At 46.3% G+C, this 24,699-nt stretch overlaps 1 protein-coding gene across 3 annotated transcripts in view; it reads left to right on the plus strand.

Annotated features, from left to right (window-relative positions):
* The window catches only part of KATNAL1 (katanin catalytic subunit A1 like 1), an 83,331-nt gene that overhangs the window by 34,585 nt on the left and 24,047 nt on the right, over nucleotides 1-24,699 (plus strand). For all 3 annotated transcript variants that reach the window (XM_075592168.1, XM_075592165.1, XM_075592166.1), the window contains exon 5: nucleotides 20,578-20,705. In XM_075592168.1, coding sequence (XP_075448283.1) covers nucleotides 20,578-20,705 — 128 coding nt within the window. The remainder of the gene's footprint in view (nucleotides 1-20,577; nucleotides 20,706-24,699) is intronic.

Below are 24,699 nucleotides of genomic sequence, written 5' to 3' on the forward strand. Positions count from 1 at the left end.
ATGAAAGATAGGGTGGAGGATGAGTCAAGTGAGGGTTTCTTGAGAATGGGCGAGAATGGGCATGTTTGAAAGAAGAATGCAATATGCCAGAGGTTAAAAAGGTGTTTAGGGTGGGACTTGGTGTACCAAAGAGGGTGAGGGGCAGGATGTAAGATGAGATGATGAGAGGAGCGTGGAGACCTCAACTTCAGTCACAGGGGAAAATGAACCGAGAGTGGATTTAGGTGGAGGAAGTCTGGTTTAGAGCGGGAATTTCCTCCAGAAACCTTCTGCAGTATGTGAGGACTTTTGGAGGTGAATGGTGTGTGCCAGTGTTGTGACTTGGATTGTCAGGGTCAACGTGTGGTGACAATGTCTTGTCTAAGGCTGATGAGCGCATGCTGTTGCATAGAGAAGTTGCTAGATTGGGACAGGAAAGGGTAGTGATGGGAGAGAGGAGAGGTTGTAGAGATGTTGAAAATTGGAGGGGGTGTGGGTGTGGGTGTGGGTGTGGGTGTGAGTTGGTGTTGTGGAAGGTGCATGGGGTAGAGTGAGATTAAAGGTTAGGAGGTGATCAGAGTGAGACAAGGGCATGCTAGAGGGGTCAGAGAGAGCAGAAGTAGGAGTAAACAAGATCAAGGGAGTGTTCATTGCAGTGAGTAGGAGAGGTGGTCGACTGGGAGAGACCATAGGTATGTTAAAGTCTCCCAGTATGACAGGAGGTGTCAGAAGTGTGGGAAAATAGCTTTATGCTGCACACTATAAGTAAATAATGTTAAATGATACAATTACCGGTGCTCCTGGTCCAGGGAAAACCTGTTGGTAATCCAGTGACTGCAGAGAAAAAGGAGTGAATCAGAACACTACAGATTTCTTATCAACTAACTTATTGTGGCAACTTTGGCACAATAAATTTGTTTCTAAGAAATCCATGGGGCCGTGATTCACTCCTTTTTTTTTTCTTCTCAGAAGTGAGGGAGCCAGGCTGCAAAGTCTTCAAAAAATCAGGATGTAGGTCCAGGGGGACGATAGATGACATCAACATGGAAGGAAATGGGGTGGGAGTGGGGAGGGGCAAAGACACAGATGACGCTGACTTCCAAGGATGAGAAGGTGAGGGAGGGAAGTGGGGGTATGACTTGAAATGTGCAGCATGGGGAAAGTACTAGGTCAACTCCTTTGCCATGTCTATTCCCTGGTCTGGGGTTGTAGCTGAGGGAGATATCACCATAGGAGAGTACAGCAGGAGAGGAGGTGTCTGAGGGGGTAAGACAGGTTTCTGTAATGGCTAGAAGGTTGGAAGAGTTGAAAATGAACAGGTTGTGTATTGCCATGAGTTTGTTGCAGACAGATCATGTGTTCCATAGGGCACAGGAAAGGGGTAGGGAGGGGAGAGGTGTAATGGGATGAAGTTGGGGTGATCAGCAGTGTGTGCTGAGAAGGAGACGTTTGGGCAAGATGTGGAGCGTAAGAGGATTGGTTTGTGGATAGGGCCAGGATTAGGACACGTGTTACAGGGTAGGAGTAGTAGTGACTGAGGAGAGGAAGAGAGTAGAATAGTTTAGTTTTTGGGTGTTGGGGTATTATGTGAGAAGCAGAATGAGTTGATGGCTGCAGGAAGATGACAGTAGAGAATGGGAAATTAAGCAAGAGTGTTTGTGGGTAAGTGTGGGAGCTGGAGGCAATGTGCAGGTGCGAGCAGAGTTATGGTAGCTCAAAGCTGAGAGGTGGCTGAAGTCATTACTTAATATGAGGCTACAGTGTACCCAGCTAGCCTGTGCAGTGCATAAGCTGCATGTGGTGTGTGCTCTTTGGCTGCTGGTTTAGACAGTGGGTGGGTTGAGCGGGTTTGCTGAGGGAATTGGAGGATGGGGTTGTCATGGGGGTATGATTTGATGAGTGAGTGGATGTGGAGAAGTTTTGGAGGAGACTGCAGTAGGTGAGGGGGAAGTTAAGTGGTGCAGGCTTACAAATGTAGAACATGAGTGTAGTAGTTAGCTCACCACAAGCTGTCCAGTAATATCCTCACACAGAAAGATGCTGAAAGATCCAGATCGACTGTTGTCCACCTCCTTGTCTAACTCCTATATAACTATATCAGTCCCTTTTTATAAATGTTCCCTTTCAGTAAGGCCAACAATATCCCATTGAATCTTTTCAAGTGCTTCTTGCAGTTCTTGTAGTGTTGGTTCACTGTATAGCGTCCATCATTCACTGTAGGTAGCCAGATTGAGGTTTGAATGATGGCTTCTGTTTAACCTCAAGGGGATTCTTGCAATCCTCTGCCTTCTCCCTGAATGCAGTCAAGCCCAGAGACAATCTGCCTTCTGATGAATGAGTGTCACTGGTTTCCGTGTATTCCATATTTGGGCATTGGGGTCTGTTTCTTTGTTAATCCCTCTTTTTTGTTTGTTTGTTTGTTTAATGTCACTGTGTTCAACAAATATTTTCATAGCCAAATGTCAACCCTCTCTCCTCCTGCTATTTTTATTGTTTGGGGTAGGCTGAGGGTAAAACAACTCACTTGATTGGCAAACCTTATTTGCTGGCTATCCCTAAAATATGTTGTTTTCTTCCAAGAAGGGGAGGACTCCCCTTCCTCTGAGGAAAAACTACATACAGAATAGAGGAACCTAGGAGACTGTTCCTATATTTGCTGGATTGAGTCGAGGATTGCCCGATTTTTAGCATTTATAAATAATAAATATATTTAATCTCACCATCGCAACATTTAGCCTTCACGATTTAATCTCTGTATATTATACTTGTATATATCTGGTACATGGCACGCAATTACTGTATATTCACTGTTAATATAATTTGCACGTTTTGTTAAACACTTTTTATATAAATGTATTCACTGGTTTTTTTTGGGGGGAGCGCCAACCAAAACATACTTTAGATTTCATTATCCCTGAAATCTGGGGTGTCATGTGAAGAGGGTTGAGAAACATTTGAGATACTTTAGCTATTTATAATGGTAGGCAAAGAATTGGGTTTGCGCTGATCATAGGACCTCCAGAAATCCCCAAGGAAGTAAATCCTGCTGCTCATAACTTTCTCCCGCGATTGAACGGGGCACACTGCAAATCAACATACAAACACAAAAAGGGAGAGCAAGGAAAGACACTATCAATTTAAAAAAAAAACACTTTATATAAAATATAAACAATTACAAAACTTACAATATCACATATATTGGAAGATATCCACACAGTCCCTCCCAACCGATGGCCAAAATGGTCCTGTGAGGTCCCTCTGGTAGATGAACACTCTGTATGGTTGCCAGGTGTCCGGTTTTCACCCGGACAGGCCGGTAATTCTGTTGCTTATCCAGTATAAAATCGGAGGTAATACCGGACACATACGTGTCCGGTATTACCATTTTTGCGGTGGCGGAGGGCAGCGCAGGCGCGAGGGCAGGCAGTGCAGAGAGCAGTACTGAGACTGGGGGCGGGCAGGAGCACTCGTGTGTCTGTGTGTCTGTGTGTCTGTGTGTCTGTGTGTCTGTGTGTCTGTGTGTCTGTGTGCAGCCTGTCTCTGATTGGAGGAGCGGAGAGCCAATCAGAGGACAGCGGGTGCGGTGCCCACACCCCGGCGGCCCAGAGACGTCTGTGTGACTGTCCTTTCTGGCAGTAAGGTAAGGACACAGATTGGGGGGCCAGGGTGAGATGGTGAGAGGATGGGGGGCCAGGGTGAGATGGTGAGAGGATGGGGGGCCAGGGTGAGATGGTGACCGGATGGGGGGCCAGGGTGAGATGGTGACAGGATGGGGGGCCAGGGTGAGATGGTGACAGGATGGGGGGCCAGGGTGAGATGGTGAGAGGATGGGGGGCCAGGGTGAGATGGTGAGAGGATGGGGGGCCAGGGTGAGATGGTGACAGGATGGGGGGCCAGGGTGAGATGGTGACAGGATGGGGGGCCAGGGTGAGATGGTGACAGGATGGGGGGCCAGGGTGAGATGGTGAGAGGATGGGGGGCCAGGGTGAGATGGTGAGAGGATGGGGGGCCAGGGTGAGATGGTGACAGGATGGGGGGCCAGGGTGAGATGGTGACAGGATGGGGGGCCAGGGTGAAATGGTGACAGGGTGGGGGGCCAGGGTGAGATGGTGACAGGATGGGGGGGCAGGGTGAGATGGTGAGAGGATGGGGGGACAGGGTGAGATGGTGAGAGGATGGGGGGCCAGGGTGAGACGGTGACAGGATGGGGGGGCTAGGGTGAGATGGTGACAGGATGGGGGGGGGCAGGGTGAGATGGTGACAGGATGGGGGGGGCAGGGTGAGATGGTGAGAGGATGGGGGGGCAGGGTGAGATGGTGAGAGGATGGGGGGGGGCAGGGTGAGATGGTGAGAGGATGGGAGGGGGGCAGGGTGAGAGGATGGGGGCAGGGTGAGAAGATGATGGGGGGAAGGGTGAGATGATGATGATGATGATTATGGGGGGGGATAAGATGGTGATGGGGGCCAGCCTGGGGAGATGAGATCATGATGACGGGGGATATTTTAAATGTATTGGGGAGGTGGGGTATATTTTAAATGTATTGGGGAGGTGGGGGTATATTTTATATGTATTGGGGGGTTGGGGTATTTTTTTAAAATGTATTTGGGGAGGTGAGGGTATTTTTAAAATGTATTTGAGGGGCGTGGGGTATTTTTTTATATGCATTTGTGGGGCATGGGGGTATTTTTTTATGTGTTTGGGGGGCGTGGGTGTCCAGTATTTTTGGACAAGCCACCTGGCAACCCTAACACTGTGGAAAAATAGCCGTGGAGCAACAGAGGGATCAAACTCAAGTCCAAATGTATAGAGAGAAAGTTGCAGAGCTCCAAGAAACTTCCTTGTGGGCTCAGGGAGAAAACGCTAAGCATCTGACGTCACAGCATCCTGCGTGATACCGTATGTAGACCTGTCACCTCTACGCATTTCGCGTTACCTATGCTTCAATAGGTCTATTACTCTAGGGGTGGTCCTATATGTACTAACCAAAACTTCCCTATTGGTTAGTTCAAAATTGCAACAATTTGACTCTTCAGGGTGACATACATAAATATTGAACATTAAAGCATAATAACATCATAGAAACATGATCATCACATCATTAAGAACACATTGTACTTGAAAACTATGACTAATATTAAAAAAACAATTCTGTATATTGGGTATTAAAATGTAGTATTACAAACATGGCAAACATATGGGGAATTCAGAGGATGGTACTTGAGTCAAAAGGGACAGAATACGCCACTTGATTTTCTGATTGTCATATGACTGGGGCTCAGATCATAAACTAGATCAATCCCCAAACTATCATAGAATGATGTATATATCATATAATAGATATTGGTAGAACCAGAAACCACATATAATTATATAATCATGGCCATTTTATAAAGAAAGAGAAATGCTTCCAATACACAATATTCCCAAAAATCTGTTACTTAGATATAATTTTCCCTCATGGTGCAATATCCAGATTTCACATTAAAAGATGTACATATCATGTTACATACAAAAATCAGAGGCTCAAATGATCACAATTGGACAATTGTTATATGGTTATGGGAAATAAATTACATAGATCACCGCACAACTTGTGCAAGAAAAGATGAATACATATTTGAAAAAATTGTTTGATAGACCACTAGGAAATCCTTCATTGGTATCCATCATCATTACATACTATACATTTATAGAGCAGAATGGCATGAGTTAGTCCATTTTGGCAAAAAACCTGCTCAGTTTGATCCCTCTATTGTTCCACGGCTATTTTTGCACAGTGTTCATCTACCAGAGGGACCTCACGGGACCATCGTTTGGGAGGGACTGTGTGGCTATCTTCCATTATATGTGATATTGTACGTTTTGTAGTTGTTTATATTTTATATAGTGGTCTTATTTTTTAATTGATTATTGTCTTTCCTTGCGGTCCCTTTTTTGTTTGTTTGTATGTCTATTTATAATGGTCTCTAAAAAAAAAAAAACGAAATGAATTTGCATTGGTATTTGTGCAAGATATAAAATGTCTTTAATTCGCCATGAAATACACAATCATTATGCAAAAGTAAAGCGGTTAAAAATAAAATAGACTTGACGCGTGATTGTTGAGCCTGTTGAAGTTGCTCATTAGTGTGTGTGACTGGCATGCAGGCGAAGTGTCTGAGCAGCAGTTTTGCTTAGCAACCAGAAGTGTCAGCAGAAAGTGTTGCATTCACTGCTGCAGTTCTAATAATTATCAGATACTGCATAAAGGAATCGGTCCCGTGGGGTTTACCATTTTTCTTCTATGTTTTTTATTTTCCATCTAGCAAATGTAGGTTTTTTTTCTTTTAACCCATTTGCTGCTCTCTGGGTCTATAATGCATCGTTCTCTGGAGAGAAAGAAAAGGTATTCGATTTTTTTCTTTTCTTCAAAAGCTGCATATGAATATACACCAGAGGCTTATTATGCTAACCATTCCTGTTTCATTGAATACATTCTCTGAACACGAATGTACACCATCACTAATTTAATTAATTCACAGTGCTATTTATCTAGAGACGATTCGTCAGTAAGCCTCCGATACAATTCTGAATGATCAGAACAGGGTTTTGTAAGCTACAAGCCTGTTCTAGCCCCTCAAACATCATATAGTGATTACATTAAAAATACCCAGATCAGATCAGCACTGTCAGTCCTTGTGGGCTTGAGGGGGGAGTGTAGTAATCACATGTGATGCAGATACTGTATAATAGATATGCACCAAAATGAAACACACAGCTATCTAGTGATTGGAACAGCCTAGATGGTTTCTTTTGAATGTAAAACACAGGACATGATCAAACCATATTATGATGCCTTTTTTAATGGCATCAAAACTGTAGAAACAAAGACCCTTCTACGTTGCATTGAATAATTTAAAATCACATATACTGTAATTTGCGTTAAATCTAGAAATCTGCATGATTTCTAGAAAATACATTGTAATAGTGCATTTTTCACACACAACCCTTTTATCAGCCCTGATTTCTCATGCCTGACCTATTTAATTGATCGTCTCTCTAGAATTTAATTCCCATCAGTGAATGGCTAAATATTATGTTGGGAACTGCCTATAGTACTTAAACCCCTGATTTGTTTCGTACTGTAGCTCATACTGCTTACTAACATTATAGTAGGTGCGACGGAGCTCATGGTGTCGAACGCGCCCGTCGCCGGAGCGATGGGTGAACTAAGATTCTAGCGATTGGGAAGGCGTGGTGGACACGTCACCAGGCTGGTTCACCCTCATTGGCTGAACCGCTCATGTGACGCGGCCACTGCGCGAATAAACTAAATGATTTTGACGCTCTGCATTGTGCTTCCACGCACTATGGCCGGCCTGTAACAACTACTGCACTTTGTTCTCACAGCGCGCGAAATCGCACGCACCGTCGCACCTGCTATAATCGCAGCCTTGGAGGTGTAGTTTAAGTTACAAAATACAACAGGTGTGAACATGAAGCAATGTTTGGAAGGGGAGGTCCCAATGTACATCGTGTGAATGTTCCGGGCACTGGTGTGCTCCAGTATCCAGGCAGAGTACACATACAGTACGTTGAGTTCACTGGGATGGTTTCAGACACTGCCTCCCAGTGGGCGTCAGGTGAGGTGCTCTGCTCGGTGTCCCCCACTTCGATTATTTTACCTTCACTGTCATTTAGTGCATTTTTTCCCTTTTTTTCCCCCCCCCACAGTGCACTGATGACTTTGTTTATTTGTTTATTTGTTTGCCTGGTTTTTTTTTTGTGCTCATTGGTTAAAACAATGAAAATGTACTTCCTCTAATCCAGAGGTGTGCAAACTGGGGTGGGCGGGCAAGATTGTTTAGGGGGGGCACAGCCGGCCAGGCGATTTTGCAGAGAGGCAGTCTGTAGCTCATGCAGCAGAGGCTTTGTGAATGCCGCTTGATGAGGTGTGTGTGTGCGCGCGTGTGTGCGCGCGTGTGTGCGCGTGTGCGTGGGAGAGAGAGACATGGTTACAGGTGGGAGACATATTGGGGGGAGGGGGAGAGAGACATGGTTACAGATGGGGGACACACTCACTCACGCCACGCAACACACACACTCACGCCACGCAACACACACACTCACGCCACGCAACACACACACTCACGCCACGCAACACACACACTCACGCCACGCAACACACACACTCACGCCACGCAACACACACACTCACGCCACGCAACACACACACTCACGCCACGCAACACACGCTCACGCAATGCGCACGCCATGCAACGCGCATGCCACGCAACGTGCACTCACGCCACGCAACGTGCACTCACGCCACGCAACGTGCACTCACGCCACGCAACGTGCACTCACGCAACGCAACCCGCACTCACGCCACGCAATGAGCACTCACGCCACGCACCATGCAACACACAAACACACGCACCATGCAACGCACAAACACACGCACCATGCAACGCACAAACAAACGCACCATGCAACGCACAAACACACGCACCATGCAACGCACAAACAAACGCACCATGCAACGCACAAACAAACGCAGCATGCAACGCACAAACACACGCAGCATGCAACGCACAAACACACGCACCATGCAACGCACAAACACACGCACCATGCAACGCACAAACACACGCACCATGCAACGCAGAAACGCACGCACCATGCAACACACACGCACCATGCAACGCACACGCACCATGCAACGCACACGCACCATGCAACGCAAACGCACACGCCATGCAACGCACACACCATGCAACACACACGCACGCACCATGCAATGCACACGCCATGCAACGCACACACCATGCAACACACACGCACACGCCGTGCAACGCACAGGCCATGCAACGCACACGCACCCGCCATGCTACGAACACGCACGCCATGCAACGTACGCCATGCAACGCACACGCACGCCATGCAACGCACATGCACGCCATGCAACGCACACGCACGCCATGCAACGCACACGCACGCCATGCAACGCACACGCACACCATGCAACGCACACGCACACCATGCAACGCACACGCACACCATGCAACGCACACGCACACCATGCAACGCACACACACACACACACACACACACCATGCAACGCACACGCACACCATGCAACACACACGCACACCATGCAGCACACATGCACACCATGCAACGCACACGCACACACCATGCCACACGCACACACACACACCATGCCACACGCACGCACACACACACACACACACCATGCAACGCACATGCACACACACCATGCAACGCACACACACCATGCAACGCACACGCATACCATGCAACGCATACCATGCAACGCACACGCATACCATGCATCGCACACGTACACACACCATGCAACACACACGTACACACACCATGGAACGCACACGCACACTACACCATGCAATGCACACGCACACCATGCAACACGCACACGCACACACACTACACCATGCAACGCACACCATGCAACGCACACACACACACACACACACACACCATGCAACGCACACGCACCATGCAACGCACACACACCATGCAACGCACACACACCATGTAGCGCACACGCACACACACCATGCAACGCACACGCACACACACCATGCAACGCACACGCACACGCACACCATGCAACGCACACACACCATGCAACGCACACACACACCATGCAACGCACACACACACCATGCAACGCACACCATGCAACGCACACGCACGCACACCATGCAACGCACATGCACACACACACCATGCAACGCACATGCACGCACACCATGCACACGCACACCATGCAACACACGCGCGCACACACCATGCAGCGCACACACCATGCAGCGCACACACCATGCAGCGCGCACCATGCAACGCACACGCACACCATGCAACGCACACGCACACCATGCAACGCACACGCACACCTTGCAACGCACACGCACACCATGCAACGCACACCATGCAACGCACACGCACACCATGCAACACACACACATACCATGCAACACACACGCACACTACACCATGCAATGCACACGCACACCATGCAACGCGCACACACACACACACACACACACACACACACACACACACACACACACACACACACACACACACACACTACACCATGCAATCCACACGCACACCATGCAACGCACACACACACACACACACACACACACACACACACACACACACACCATGCAACGCACACGCACCATGCAACGCACAAGCGCACACACACCATGCAACGCACACACACACACACACCATGCAACGCACACGCACACACACACCATGCAACGCACACGCACACACACACCATGCAACGCACACGCGCGCACACCATGCAACGCACATGCACACACACACACACACACACACACACACACACACACACACACCATGCAACGCGCACACACACCATGCAACGCACACCATGCAACGCACACGCACACCATGAAACGCACACGCACACCATGCAACGCACACGCATACCATTCAACGCACACGCACATGCATACCATTCAACGCACACGCACACCATGCAACGCACACGCACACACACCATGCAACGCACACACACACACACGCACACACACACACACACACACACACCATGCAACGCACGCACACCATGCAACACACACACACCATGCAACACACACACACACACACACACACACACACACACACACAATGCAACGCCCACACCATGCAACGCACACACACACCATGCAACGCACACGCACACACACCATGCAACACGCATGCACGCTCACACCATGCAACACGCACGCACACACACACCATGCAACACACACGCACACACACACACCATGCAACACACACGCACACACACACACCATGCAAGATGTATATTGATGTACGCACATTACCTATCTGTTCATTGATTGGCACTTTTAATACATACATACTTTACTATGAGTGTTGTGCGCTGTTTTTTCTTCCTTCTTTCCATTCTGCGTGTATTCAACAAAATGCGGAGAGAAATCGTGAATAATGCTTCTCCTACAGTCACAACCTGTGAGGATGATAGTTTTATCCCTTCATTTCTCAAGACTACAGTAAGATGAGTAAGATACAACAGCTGTGGGTGTATATTATCTGTGCTGAATGCATTACTTGAAACAATGGTCACTAGATGGCAGAAAATGGCTTTTAAAAAAGATATCGCGGAACATGAGATCACTGCTTTTTAAAATTCAGCTTGATTCCTGCTTCTAAGGACAAAGAGTAGATAACATAATGCATTATGTTGTTTCATACCTCCTATCTTGATAGGACTCTTAACAGATAATGTTTTACTATGAGTTAATGGGTTCCACTGAACCTGTCTCATAGTGAGTTGTATTATGCACAGCATTCCAGGAATTGAGTATACCTTCATTGAATAACTTGACCCCTTCCCTTACAGATGGGATTGCAAAGTGTGTGTAGTGTGCTATATGAATCTCAGCAGCATGGGGATTTAGAAGAAATAAAAAAATCTTGCCATTTAATCAAGAGAAGCAAAAATACAATACACCTACACATTCTATTCTCGCTCTCCTACCTTTTTCAGATTGTGGAAGAATAGGAAAAATGTTTCTCTGATATGTTTAGTAGCTGACAAGCAAATGAGTGATTTGAAGGATAATTTCAAGTTTTTCTAAATAGCTGATAGAACTGTCCATTTAGAATAGCGAAATGGAGCAGGGGTGTCTGACATCTATCCTCTTCTGCCTGAGGTTATCTTTAAGCAAGCAACATGATATTCCTCAAGGGACACACACACACACACACACACACACACACACACACACACACACACACACACACACACACACACACACACGATCACGATGTTGCAGCCATGGGTAGAAGCTCCTCCCCGCCCACCCCAGCCAGCTTCTCAATGCTGTCACACTGATAAATTGCCCCACTCCTCTGCTTACACATACTGTAGAACTAGTGATTAGCAACATCCTTAAGCAGCTGAGACAGCAAGGAGAATCTATGATCCACACCAGCAGCATCTCTCCTCCCACTGAAATGAGAAGAGGGCGGTCGAGCTTCTGGGATGGCCAGTGGTTGTGGCCCCTGGGCAACCTGTTGCCTACCAATGTACTAGAAGGACAAATAACTTTAAAGCATAAAAGATGCACAGAAAAATATGAAATGCTTAGGATAGACAGAATAATGTAATCACAACCAGCTGCACAATGCCAGCAACCACCCTTACTTACACTGATGATACCGAAAAGGTCGAAATAGCTGTCTGTGAGCAGGTTTACTGGTATTGCGCTTCTTTGACCCAGGCTTTGCTGTGAAAGCTGTGTGAAACAGCAGGCATAAGCTTAAAGGGATTCACATTGGTGTACAAGAAGCAAAAGTTCTCACCATGAGTAATTGTCATTACCCAGAACCCCTTGCTGCAGTGGAAGGGCATTATGCTGTGTGATTCTAGTGTAGGGGAGGTTTGTAGACCTGTTTGACAACCGAATATGCACATACTGATGCAGCGGCCGTTATTCGAACACATCACGGCGCCGATTTTGAGTTCTCTGCTGTTCACCACGCAGCATGAACGTGGCCAATCGCCCCAGGCACCCGCGCTTATCGCGGATGTTTTGTTTGAATTTCATGGATTCTGTTTCTTCGTTTGCAATAAAATGGATGAATTGTAATGTGTACAGTACTGTGCTACTGTGTCAAATTCATGTTTTTAAAAGCCAGAACACTAAAATTCGTTTTTTCTGCCCTCGCCGCGCTCGCATCTTAGTGCGAGAAGGCTGGAGTTCATCCTGCGGTTTCAAATCGGGATTCCGATGTACATGACGCGTGAAGTGTTCGAATAACGGCCGCTGCATCAGTACTCATGTTCTTTATCATTAATGATAGACATATGGAAATCCTAGGTAGGTAAAACAACTGGAGATCAAATGGGTTCAAAGATTTTCCAAGTAAATACTGGAGATATTCTGCTGGTAATCTTATGTCTCTTTCAGGACTCAACGATTCTCTCAAAACATCCCCATAAACCACCTTTGCTTGTGTACTTGTTGTAATGTCAGTTAGGGTATTGCTTATGTAGCCATGCATTTAAAATGGTCTGCAGTTGTCTCCCTTGCTGGCAGTAAACCTGGTAAGTTACAGGGATGCCAGCAGTAATCATGGAGGTTTGCCCTCACACCCTGGTGAGGTGCCCTATGTATGGATGGGAGTGGCTACATGCTCTGAGTCCACAGTTAGTGACATCAGAGATGTGCCTGTTTCCTGAGGTATATAAGGCACAGCACTGCTCAAAGTTAGTGTGTTGGAGGGAGAGCGGTAGAGAGAGTTAAAGGAATGAGTCTGTGTTGAGACTTGGGAAATGAAGGGCCCACTAGTGCAGTAACTAGTGGCCCGCTTTTACATTAAGCCTGACAAGGCCACACTGTGTCCAGGGACCTGGCAGAGGGGTGATCTCCCTGCGGGGAGAGGGGATCCCACTCCATTGGGATGGCGTACCTTTTCAAGGGACAGTACGGTGAGATGTGCGGCTGAGCTGATCGCTGCAAGGGGGCAGTTTGCTACATCAACAATAAAGATGCCCTGTTCAAAGACAACCCCACTGTGTGAGTGTGAAGTTACTCTCCAGTGGCAGTCACCACCAAGAAGGAGTTCCTCATCAGGACCCTCTCCCTGCGGACGCATAGATCCTGATGAGGTGGAGGCGCTGCACGTGATATAGGTAGGACTCGCATACACTACCTCAGCTGCCTGTCTGGATTGACAATCCCCGAGTACCATCATGCGAGAGACTCAGGAGTCCTGTTGCCTACAGGTGCACCACCAGACACGACCATGTTATTGGGGCTGGTTAGACCACACGGGCCAATATGAGATTGGGTGGGTCAAGCTAGAGGGAATACCCGTTACAGTTGGAGGCGCTGCTGAGATACCTGTCAACAGGACAGGCTTTTGCTAGGCACACTGGGAAACAGGGAGAGTGTCTGCTGCCACTTTGTGCTGCGTGGGACGGAGCCAGGGGTAGTCAGGGGACCTGCTGGAGCTGCAGACCGCACGGACGACCTGGGATCCTGCACGGAGTTAGTGGGGCTGGAGCCGGGCTATAGCTGTCCTAGTCACCTTGAGGTAGTGCTAGTGGTAGGACGCCTAAAGGGCTAAACTGGTAACGTAGTTCAGGAATCCTGGAGAGGGTCTGCACTAGACTAGCCAACAGTAGGTAGACGCCCAAAGTACTGCATGGAAGAGCCAGAGTACTCTAGTCCATTCCAGACCACTTACCGAAGGGAGCACAGACTGGGAGGAAGGAGATACAGCAGACACAGAAAGAGTGAGCCTAGCCTGAGGTAGTGCAAACACGAGTCTGATCTACATTAGGTACACAAGGTGGTGCACAAGGCATTTTTTATTGTATCGGTGTGGCAGCTGCCCCGCAGAGAGGAGCTCCATGTACAATAACCCAATATATAGTGGGCGAATGGCGACCGCAAAAATGGAGGATCCGCACGGTGCGGAAGGTCCAATATGGCGGACGGAGGCCGAAGGAGAGAGCGCACATGGCATGTGTGCGGGTGAAGAGCAAGCTACAGAAGATACTTTTGTGAGCCTGTTGTGGAGTGGCGTGAAAGCTGTGGCTGCGCCGTGTTGGTCCTGCTTAGGCCCTTGGGGTAATAACCCTGAGGACAGTGAAGAGGACATTGTTGTGAGATATGAGGAGCATAATGGACTTGCTTGTCATTCGACGTACAAACAGTCAAAAGCTACCTCAACCATGAACAAGATTGACATTGCAATCCAAAATGGCGGTTCCCGCTTCCCTGGGAAACCGCGTGGGCCAGTTGCAGAAAATGTTGCAAATGCTCAGCTTGCAGAAAGTTGGCCAGGAGTGGCGCCAACGGGAAAACCCCACCCTGATGGGGAGTATGGCGCGAAAGCTGGAGCCGCGCCCCCATGGACTATGACTAACTCTGCCCCGGTGCTTGGTCACCTGACAGATTTAAGGGACCTTCTCCTAATCTCAACCAGGGGGAGTGGTTTCCAGTTTTGGCGGATGCGGATGGAGAAAGCTGGAGGAGGGGTTGGCAAACCAGCCCCTGCACTTCAGTTGCGAGGAGCCAGCGAGCAGAACAGACCACTAGTGAGAGTGCCTCCTCTAGTGACTATGGCCTGCAAATCAGAAGAAGGGTCACTGATATCTACCCATCCCTACTCGGCTCCAGGAGGCTTCCTGATAATCCGAGTGGCGGGGACCGAGACAGTGGCATGCCTATGCCTACAGTGTCGCCTGCCGGGGGGTGCTGTGAGCACTACAGCGCGATGCGCACAATGTGGCCTGCAATACCTGCGGCCAATGCCGACATTCATGCCGGTCCAGGCAGTAGAAGCTGCGGGAGATGTAGCCATGATATCGGCGGAACTCCCCAGTGCACTCTGGAGGGAGTCTACGGATCCCGGAGAAAGGGGATTGGGCCCGGCCCTCAAGGCTGAGCCGGACCAGAGAAACGGTCACCGACGCGGTGATAAAAGGGGGGCTCACCGTCGATCACCGAGCGGAATGCCTCACCCTAACGCAAAGTTGGAGTCCTCGGACGAGGAAACTGCAAGTCCTACCGCGGTGACGACCCGACCACCGGTGAGCCTCAGCAGCAGTACGATCAAGCGAGTGTCACTCACCTGTGTTGGCAGTGAACGGAGCAGAGTGTCGCCCATACAGCGGCAACCCGAGCGGCGAAGTCCCACGGCCGTGGTGACCAGCGGTTCCGATGGCGGCAGATCCACCCCGACACCACGGAGCGGTAAGCAAAGTCCCTGCTTTTACCAGCTCCGAGGAGGAGGAGGGACGGTGCCAGGCCCAGGCGGTGCCACAGCGGAGAAGACGTTGCCGGATGTCGTGGTGGAGGAAGAGGTCTCGCTTGGGGACCCAACCCAAGATGGCGACGAGAGACGTGCGTGTCAGGACGTTGCTTCCGGCGGGCAGAGCGGAACCGATTGGGAGAAGACGGCGCCTTTTCGCTCGAGCAGTATCAGCCGATCGCCTAAGTCAAAGAGGAGGGGTGATCGATGCGGAAGACGGAGAGCCGTGAGACCGGAGAAGCGGAAAGCCCATGCGGTGGCACCGGACCAGGTAGCGGTGAAGAGCGGGTCGTAGCCCCCCGAATACCGACTGTCCGGCCCTATGCCCAATCCCCGGCCCTAGCTAGACCCAAGGCCCTAGTTAAAGCCCCTGCCCCAACACCCCTTTCCTTTGGTTCCTCATCGAGCTTAGGGATGTCAGGGGATTCCCGGGTCACTTCCGATGAACGGACTGGAGGGGGCTTGGACTCTGGTACATCTGATGATGGCTCGGTTGGTGGGAGGTATTCTCGACAAGTGTCCGCATCTAGTGACGGCCTAAGTGTTGTAAGTGTCACACTAGAGAGTAGACCCAAGAGGGTAGGATCTCAATCCCGGTCTACCGGGACATCCGGAGTGTCCTCCTGGGGGGGAGCTAGAAGAGGGAGAGTCCGTAGAATCAGCTCCAGAGGAGGTTAAGGAGACCCGGTGGTGGGCCCCCTTATTTGAGGGATACGAAGCCTGGCTAGATAGAACCCGGTTCATCTTGGAGCGAGATGGGGTAGTAGACTATTGGTGGGCCAAGGGAGAATCCACTGAGGAGGCTCATTTGAAAGCGATGCAGGACCGGTGGTACGATATTAGTCGAGGGCTAATAGAGCCATTGGGTCCCAGTAAACTAGAGGATCCGGCAGAACCGGACAAACCCCTGTCATGGGTGCTGCCAGGGAGAGCGGGTAACACCAAATTGATCCGGGCCAGCCGAGCAGAAAGGGCCATTGTAGCCAAGTGCAAAACCTCACGTGGGTTAGAGTACCCCTATGGCCCCGAACCCCTCATGCAGGAGATAGAGGATCAGAGGGATGGGTGGCTAAGAGAAACCATAGAGATGTATATGGTGAATAAAGGGGGTGCGATTACTGGTCGCAGAGCAGAAGAGAGGATCTCCGAGCGAATGCGAGTATGGAGCATCGGGCGCAGTATATACATGCACAAGGCTGTATATAGACCTGAGAGTGGCTTGCCCAGAGAATACAGTATCACTGTAACCGACCTGGCAGGTAGGGAGGTGAAGAAACCAGATTCTCACCACTTTTATTAGGTAGACAGAATAGTGAGGTATGTTTCTAAGATAAGCACCCCCTGCTGGTCAGTGAGCGCTACACTGTTAATAATTATGAAAACAGTAATGTTGTTTTGATTAATTATGTGTTCCATTTTACAGTGCTTCCTGGAAAAAGGTACACCAAACTTAGGTCCCAGCCGGGACGGTGGGGATTCACCAGGGGGAGATTGTAGCCATGCATTTAAAATGGTCTGCAGTTGTCTCCCCTGCTGGCAGTAAACCTGGTAAGTTACAGGGATGCCAGCAGTAATCATGGAGGTTTGCCCTCACACCCTGGTGGGGTGCCCTATGTATGGATGGGAGTGGCTACATGCTCTGAGTCCACAGTTAGTGACATCAGAGATGTGCCTGTTTCCTGAGGTATATAAGGCACAGCACTGCTCAAAGTTAGTGTGTTGGAGGGAGAGCGGTAGAGAGAGTTAAAGGAATGAGTCTGTGTTGAGACTTGGGAAATGAAGGGCCCACTAGTGCAGTAACTAGTGGCCCGCTTTTACATTAAGCCTGACAAGGCCACACTGTGTCCAGGGACCTGGCACAGGGGTGATCTCCCTGCGGGGAGAGGGGATCCCACTCCATTGGGAGGGCGTACCTTTTCAAGGGACAGTACGGCGAGATGTGCGGCTGAGCTGATCGCTGCAAGGGGGCAGTTTGCTACATCAACAATAAAGATGCCCTGTTCAAAGTCAACCCCACTGTGTGAGTGTGAAGTTACTCTCCAGTGGCAGTCACCACCAAGAAGGAGTTCCTCATCAGGACCCTCTCCCTGCGGACGCATAGATCCTGATGAGGTGGAGGCGCTGCACGTGATATAGGTAGGACTCGCACACACTACCTCAGCTGCCTGTCTGGATTGACAATCCCTGAGTACCATCATGCGAGAGACTCAGGAGTCCTGTTGCCTACAGGTGCACCACCAGACACGACCATGTAATTGGGGCTGGTTAGACCACAAGGGCCAATATGAGATTGGGTGGGTCAAGCTAGAGGGAATACCCGTTACACTTACAAGCAAACAATAATCTTTTATGGTGGATGAGATATATTAACGTGGCTCTTGAAGGTGTGAGTGATTTTACTTTTATTGCATCTGTCACATAATATGGAAAATGGAAGTAATACAGTCTTGTCCCCTTTAACTCCTTATTCACACTCCCAATGTTTGAGAGTCACACTTTCATTGCATTGAATTAAATTGAAACTTAAAATATCTAAAAGCAGTTCCAGGTTTCATACTACAGATTTAAAGGCATAGATCTTGGGACAATATAATGGCAGTTTATATTCTCTTAAAAAAAATTCCCATAAATATTCAACGTCCAAAACGCTAAAGCAGTGGTTCTAAACCTATTTTTAGCAGGGGTGCCACTGGGGGATTTTTAACCTATTTGGGTACCCCTGGTCATCAGACCTCACTCACCCTTACTTGCTCACACGTGCCACACTCTCCCTCTCACCTCAAAATTATCAGCTGCATAGTGGGTGCATCCCGCACTGTCTGGAGGCATGGCGGCTGCGATTCTCTATCTTCTGTCTCTCTTCCTCTCCCTTTCGCCCTCAATTCCTCTCCCTCTCCCCCTCCTTTCCTCTCCCTCCACCTCCCTATCTCACCCTCTCGCCCTGCCTATCTCTCTTTTTCTCGCCCTCCCCCTCTCTCCCAGTGCTTCAAAATTAGAATAATGCTTTGCCATTCATTTAGAAATACTACCATGAATAGGTTGCCAGCTCTGTCGGCCAAGTCATCTTTATTTGTTTTCAATCTCTTCGTAGTTTTAGAAATTATTAAACCATTTACAGCCATTTTCCATCTGAAAATTCCACAACCCTGGCCTGTAACCAATGCAATCGGGCAACACTTTCAGTAGAAAATAGAAGGTAGTATTTCTGAAAATGATCTAAACATTTTATAAGTATGCAGGGACATTTTCATTAATGTTCTAATAAAATACTGTAAGTACTAGTGTTAAAGGATGCTTTTGACAGAATATATGATATTATTCCTGGGAATCTGTATTGTCACATCTAATCCTTCCATAAAGAGCTGGCAGTCTTATGGGGCATAGGAGATTACAAGAAGTTAACACTAGTATTGAATATGGGTTCTTCTACTGACCTTAATGTGCCACTCATTCTCTTTTTTTGTGTGGGGGAGGGGGGGGTATGACTTTTTCATAACAAATACCTACATCAAATAAGTCAGTGTAAATTTTGCAGCATGGTAAAAGACCTAGGCCCATCAGAAGTGGCGGTCTAGAGCAGGGGTGCACAATCTTTTTCCCCTGCCAGCTCTCCCCCACCCCTCCTTGCGTGCCCCCCCCCCCCATCTTACCTTGGTTCCAGCGTTGTGATGTAACGTTGCCATGGCAACACGTCTCCAGAGGCCGTCTGAGCTGTGATAAGTGAAGTTTACAGAGGCCTTCACTGCTCCCCCGGCATCTAATTTAAATGCCTTCATGAATCGCGCAGGGCTTCTGTAAACCCCCTGTAGAGAATCTCGCGCCAGCCAGTTTGCGCATCCCTGGTCTATAGGTAAGATCGCTGCCTTTTATTGCAAACATTTTCATTAGGTATTTCAGCATAACACAAATAATACTGTTAATTAAGAAAAGTAGTAATAATGGTAGAGAAAAATGCTATACCGGCAAACGATGATCTCATTGCATATAGTACATATACTGTAAATAAAATAGTTTGATAGGACTGATCTTGGCATTACAATGTATTGTTTTTTTGGTTTTTCAGCTGGATGCAGTAATATAAAATAAAAAGAATAACAGGGGAGGTGGGGAGGGGATGCTACCACTTCTACTTCGCCCCACCAGTCCACAGATGGCCACAAAATCACCCAACCATTCAATGCCATGTTGACTGATTGATTCCTGATCACTCCAGTCTATTCCAGAGCCGTGATCCCCGTCACTCTGATTAATTGAGGAGACCCCACGGTCCTCCAAGTCTCGTATGGCTGTTGAATTATTTCACTCTACTTAGCTCAAATCAACTCAACTCTCCAGCCATGGTTCCCAGATTCTGTCAAACCTATTAGTGGAAAGATCACTACCTTTTAAAGACAACAATTTTGAGAAGTTCAGTGATTTCAAAATTAGGTTGTAAACAGTACCGATCAGGGACTTGTTCCTGAATTTCTAGGTATAGTGCTGTATGTATAATTTTATTTATATAGCACCAACAGTGTATGCAGCGCTTAAAAACATTACAACATAAGGGAAATAAAGTACAAACAATGGGGATAAGAGATGCATAGGGTAAAGGGAGGTCTTGTCCCAAAGAGCTTATTATCGAAGTGCTGGATTACTTCAGAAGGATACAAATATACTATGACTTTCTAATAACCACATTAGAGCAGAGGCACACTTTAATTTGGAAATTGTTAATGTTCATTTGTATATTTTAGGGAAGGAAAAATCAACAGGACGCTGTTGGAGAGGGTGAACTGAAGAAGTTTGATGGGGCTGGATACGAGAAGGATCTTGTTGAAGCTTTAGAGAGGGACATTATATCCAGGAATCCCAATGTCCACTGGTATGCAAACGCCTTCTTTTTTTGTGTATTAATAAACCAAAAAATATTATGTTGCGCCATTAATATAACAATGAAATCTGTTATGATGACATTTAAATATTGGACAGTATGCTGCTTTTAGAAATGTTACGTACAAAAATAGTCTTTGCCGTGAATACCACTGGCCCACAGGTTAAGGAGTCATGTTTGAGATGAGCTAGTTTTTGTTGAACGGACTATTGCAAAATGTTAATTTAGCTAAAAAAAAAAAAAATGCCTAATTAAACTATTTTTATTTTATGCATTTAATTCTAAAACCTAGTTACATAATAGATGAGGTTGAAAAAAGACATGTTCAACCTAATATGAAAGTTAGACGACCGATACGTATCCTATATTTGTATTTACAGTTTTTTGATCTAGAGGAAGGCAAACAACAAACCCCAGTGAAACCTTATCCAACGATTTCTCATAAGGGGAAAAAATAAAATCCTTCTGAACTCCAATCCATAATTGCAATCACATTTCTCCCTAGATCAACATCCTTCCCATGTTTTATGTGTTTCGTATTTCCCTGTATACCCTTCCTTTTTTGTAAAAAAAAAAATGTCAATTTTTCTTTTAAAGATATCTTTTGTATCTGCCATCACTGTTTTCATGGGTAATGAATTCCACATTTTTAATCTCCTTTCCTTCAACTTTAATGTAGAATCCTGTGTCGTTTGAACTGCCATTGGGATGAATAGATCTTTAGGAAGCTCATTGTATTAACCCTGAATATATTTGTAGATCGTTATCACATCCCCCTAGACATCCATTTTTTTTTCTCATGTAAAAAAAATCTAATTTAGATCAGATTATCCATCCCCTTTATTAATTTGGTGGCTCTTCTCTGCACTTTTTCTAGTTCCATAATGTTTTTATTTTTTATTTTTTATGTAGTGGTGCTCAAAACTATACCCCATATTCAAGGTGTGGTCTTACTAATGCTTTATATAGTGGCATCATTCTTCTTCCTTTCCATCCATACCCCTTTAATGCAAGATAAGATCTTATTTGCCTTTGCAGCTACAGCCTGACATTGGGCAAGATTGCTAAACCTCCTGTTTATAAGCACTCCTAAATCCTTCTCCATTAAGGATTGACCTAATTTTGTCCCATTTAACTTGTAAGCAGCCTGTTTATTATTGTTTCCCAAATGCATAACCTTACATTTATCTGTATTAAAGTTAATCTACCATTTACCTGCCCAAGTATCCAGTCTATCCAATTCCTTCGGAAATAAATTACATCCTTCTCTGATTTTTACTACAGTACCTTTCACAATTTTGTGTCATCAGCAAAGATGGAGACTTTGCTCTTTATGCCAACCTCAAGGTCATTAATAAACAAGTTAAAAAGCAGTGGTCCCAAACTGAACCTTCAGGTACTTCCACTTGCATCTTTAGACCAACCTGAAAAAGTTCAATTTTTGACAACTCTCTATAGTCTATCCTTCAACCAGTTTTCAATCCAAGTCCAAGTTTTTTTTACAGAGACCAATTTTGTTTATTTTGTACTCTAACCTCTTGTGTGGCACCATATCACGAAAGCTTTTACAAAATCTAAGGAGACGCATGAACAGCATTACCCTTGTCTGCATTCTTACTTACCTTCCCAAACCTCATTAACTATTCTCGCTTATATCACCAATATTTTATCCAGTTTTGTTTAATTATTTATTGCAGAGATATTTTCTGTTAATTATTTTATTCTTTTTTGCTTCTACATTGTTTATCAGTTAGTTTTTAACTCCTTTAAAGGGGGATTTCTATATAAATAACCGATCATCCTGAGGGCCAGTTTGAAAAGCCTTGGCAATTGTACATCCCAGTTCATTTTCTTCCAATTATAGTACATGGCAAATAGAAATTAGAGAGACCTCTTACCACCTTTTGGGCTACAGGTACACATTTTGAATTCTCCCTGATATAAAAGGTTTCGGTCTCTGGAAGCCACCATTTCTCCACCCACTCTCACCCAAATTGGAATCTTTTTTTTTTTTTTTTTTTTTTTTTTTTTACTCTTACTACTGTTCTTTTAATTGAAATAGAGTGTCACAGCAATTCTGGGTCTAGAATCATGGGAGCAGTAGTAAAGTGATCGAAAGCCCTCCGCTGTCTTACAATCGTGGCTGGGTTTAAAGAGAGCCATACTCGCTATAATCCCAAGATTCAAACCAAAAAATGTGAGAGACCATAAATGTGCCAACTTCCTCTCTCCCTTAGGGTGAGATTATACTGTGTGCGTTGACGTGTGCACACGTGCCAAGCACAAAGTGCAGGATCCCTTGAGGCCACTCCTAGTGCGTGAGTGCACGACAGAGCGACCGCGTTTTGAAAAGACAAGAAATTTGTCTTTTCAAGCTGCAACCGCGTCACGTGAGCAGTCCGGCCAATCACGGCGAACTAGCTCCGTGAAGCCAATCACGTCGAACCAGCTCCGTGAAGTCATGACCAAGCCCCCGCCACGCCCCCCAATAGCCGCCTACACTGAGCACAGATCGCGTATGCTGCTGCAGCAAGAGCTCGCACTCTCGCAAGCAAGTGGAGTGTATGAGCTCGGCCTTTGATCTATTTACACTACGGTACAATAGGATATCTGTTTTTCATCTCTTTGGATGCTTAGCCGCTCTCACTTATGGCTAAGATCTACTAAACTCCATTAAATCGGTGATCATGTGACCTAACCTAAAACCGGACCAGACGTTATGTTCCCTGAGTTTACATGGTATCATTAAAGCTAATTGTATGCGAAAACAACGTCCGGATTACATCTCATTCCCATAGGTTTAAACTCATGTTCTTGTATCATCCAGAAACGGGACGTTATGCCAGTCTTGGCATTACTCCTATCCAGACTCCGAAATAGGACTTTTGTTGAAGTGAAGAGAGCGGAAAATAATGGCAAGAAATAATGCCATGTTATTTAAGTTATGCCTAACTATGGCGTTACACCCATTCAGACACAGCAAAAATCTTATTTAATGGCTGAGCTGGAGCTCATATTTCAAACTGATCTTGTACACTAGTTTTTAAAGTGGCTTAATTTGAAGTAATAATCCATATACTTTAATATATAAAGGTAGTGAATTGGTTTTGCATGCTAGATTGTTGCATCGCTCTTCTGTGCAATGCTTATTCTCCTAACTGGGTTATCCGAATGAATGAAACCTATTTTGTTCCCTCTGGCTGATGCGTATGCATAGGACTACTATCTGGGGCACTGATTCTATTTGTCTTTATTGGGAAAACTGCAAGAAACAGAAAATTGCATGACTGAATGGTATACATGACACGGAGGGATGCTATTCACAAGAAGGATGTACAAAGCTACAAGCTTCCACAGAGATAAATCTGTGTTTTTTTTTTTTTAAAGTATATTTTTTCAAATTACTGGCTTAAGTGATTAGTATCTGCAAAACAAAGCTACATTTAGGCTTTCAAATACTACAGAAATCCTTATAAACCTTAGCTTCAGTCATTTAAAACATATTTTCTGCAATATAGTTCGTTTTCCCTTTTGATTAGTTTGTCAGTAATATAGTAACTTGTTCTTGGTAGAAGATAAATATTAAAAAGATTATTGATGCGATTCTGCTGGTTGAGGTCCAATTGCTATTTAAGGAAGAAACTGATGCTAGTGAATCTTTATCTTAAATGTTAAATGACTCCTTTTCCTAAATGTTACTTTTATGTCTGAAGCACTTCTCCCTTTTGTGTTATTTATATTATTTGTTATTTATATGATTGTCACGTATATTACTGCTGTGAAGTACTATGCACATTATTGGCGCTATATAAATAAAGACATGCATACAGTACATCTTTTGATACAAGATTCTAGTTTCCAAACAAAACAAAAAAACAAAAGGATTCTTCTCACCTCTCCCTGGCAAATGCATAAGATATTTAATATTGTGATCCATGGTTAAACCCGAAAGACATAGATCTTAAAAAGCATATATGTTATTAAA

Source organism: Ascaphus truei, chromosome 3, assembly GCF_040206685.1.
Source record: "Ascaphus truei isolate aAscTru1 chromosome 3, aAscTru1.hap1, whole genome shotgun sequence".
Lineage (NCBI taxonomy): Eukaryota > Metazoa > Chordata > Amphibia > Anura > Ascaphidae > Ascaphus > Ascaphus truei.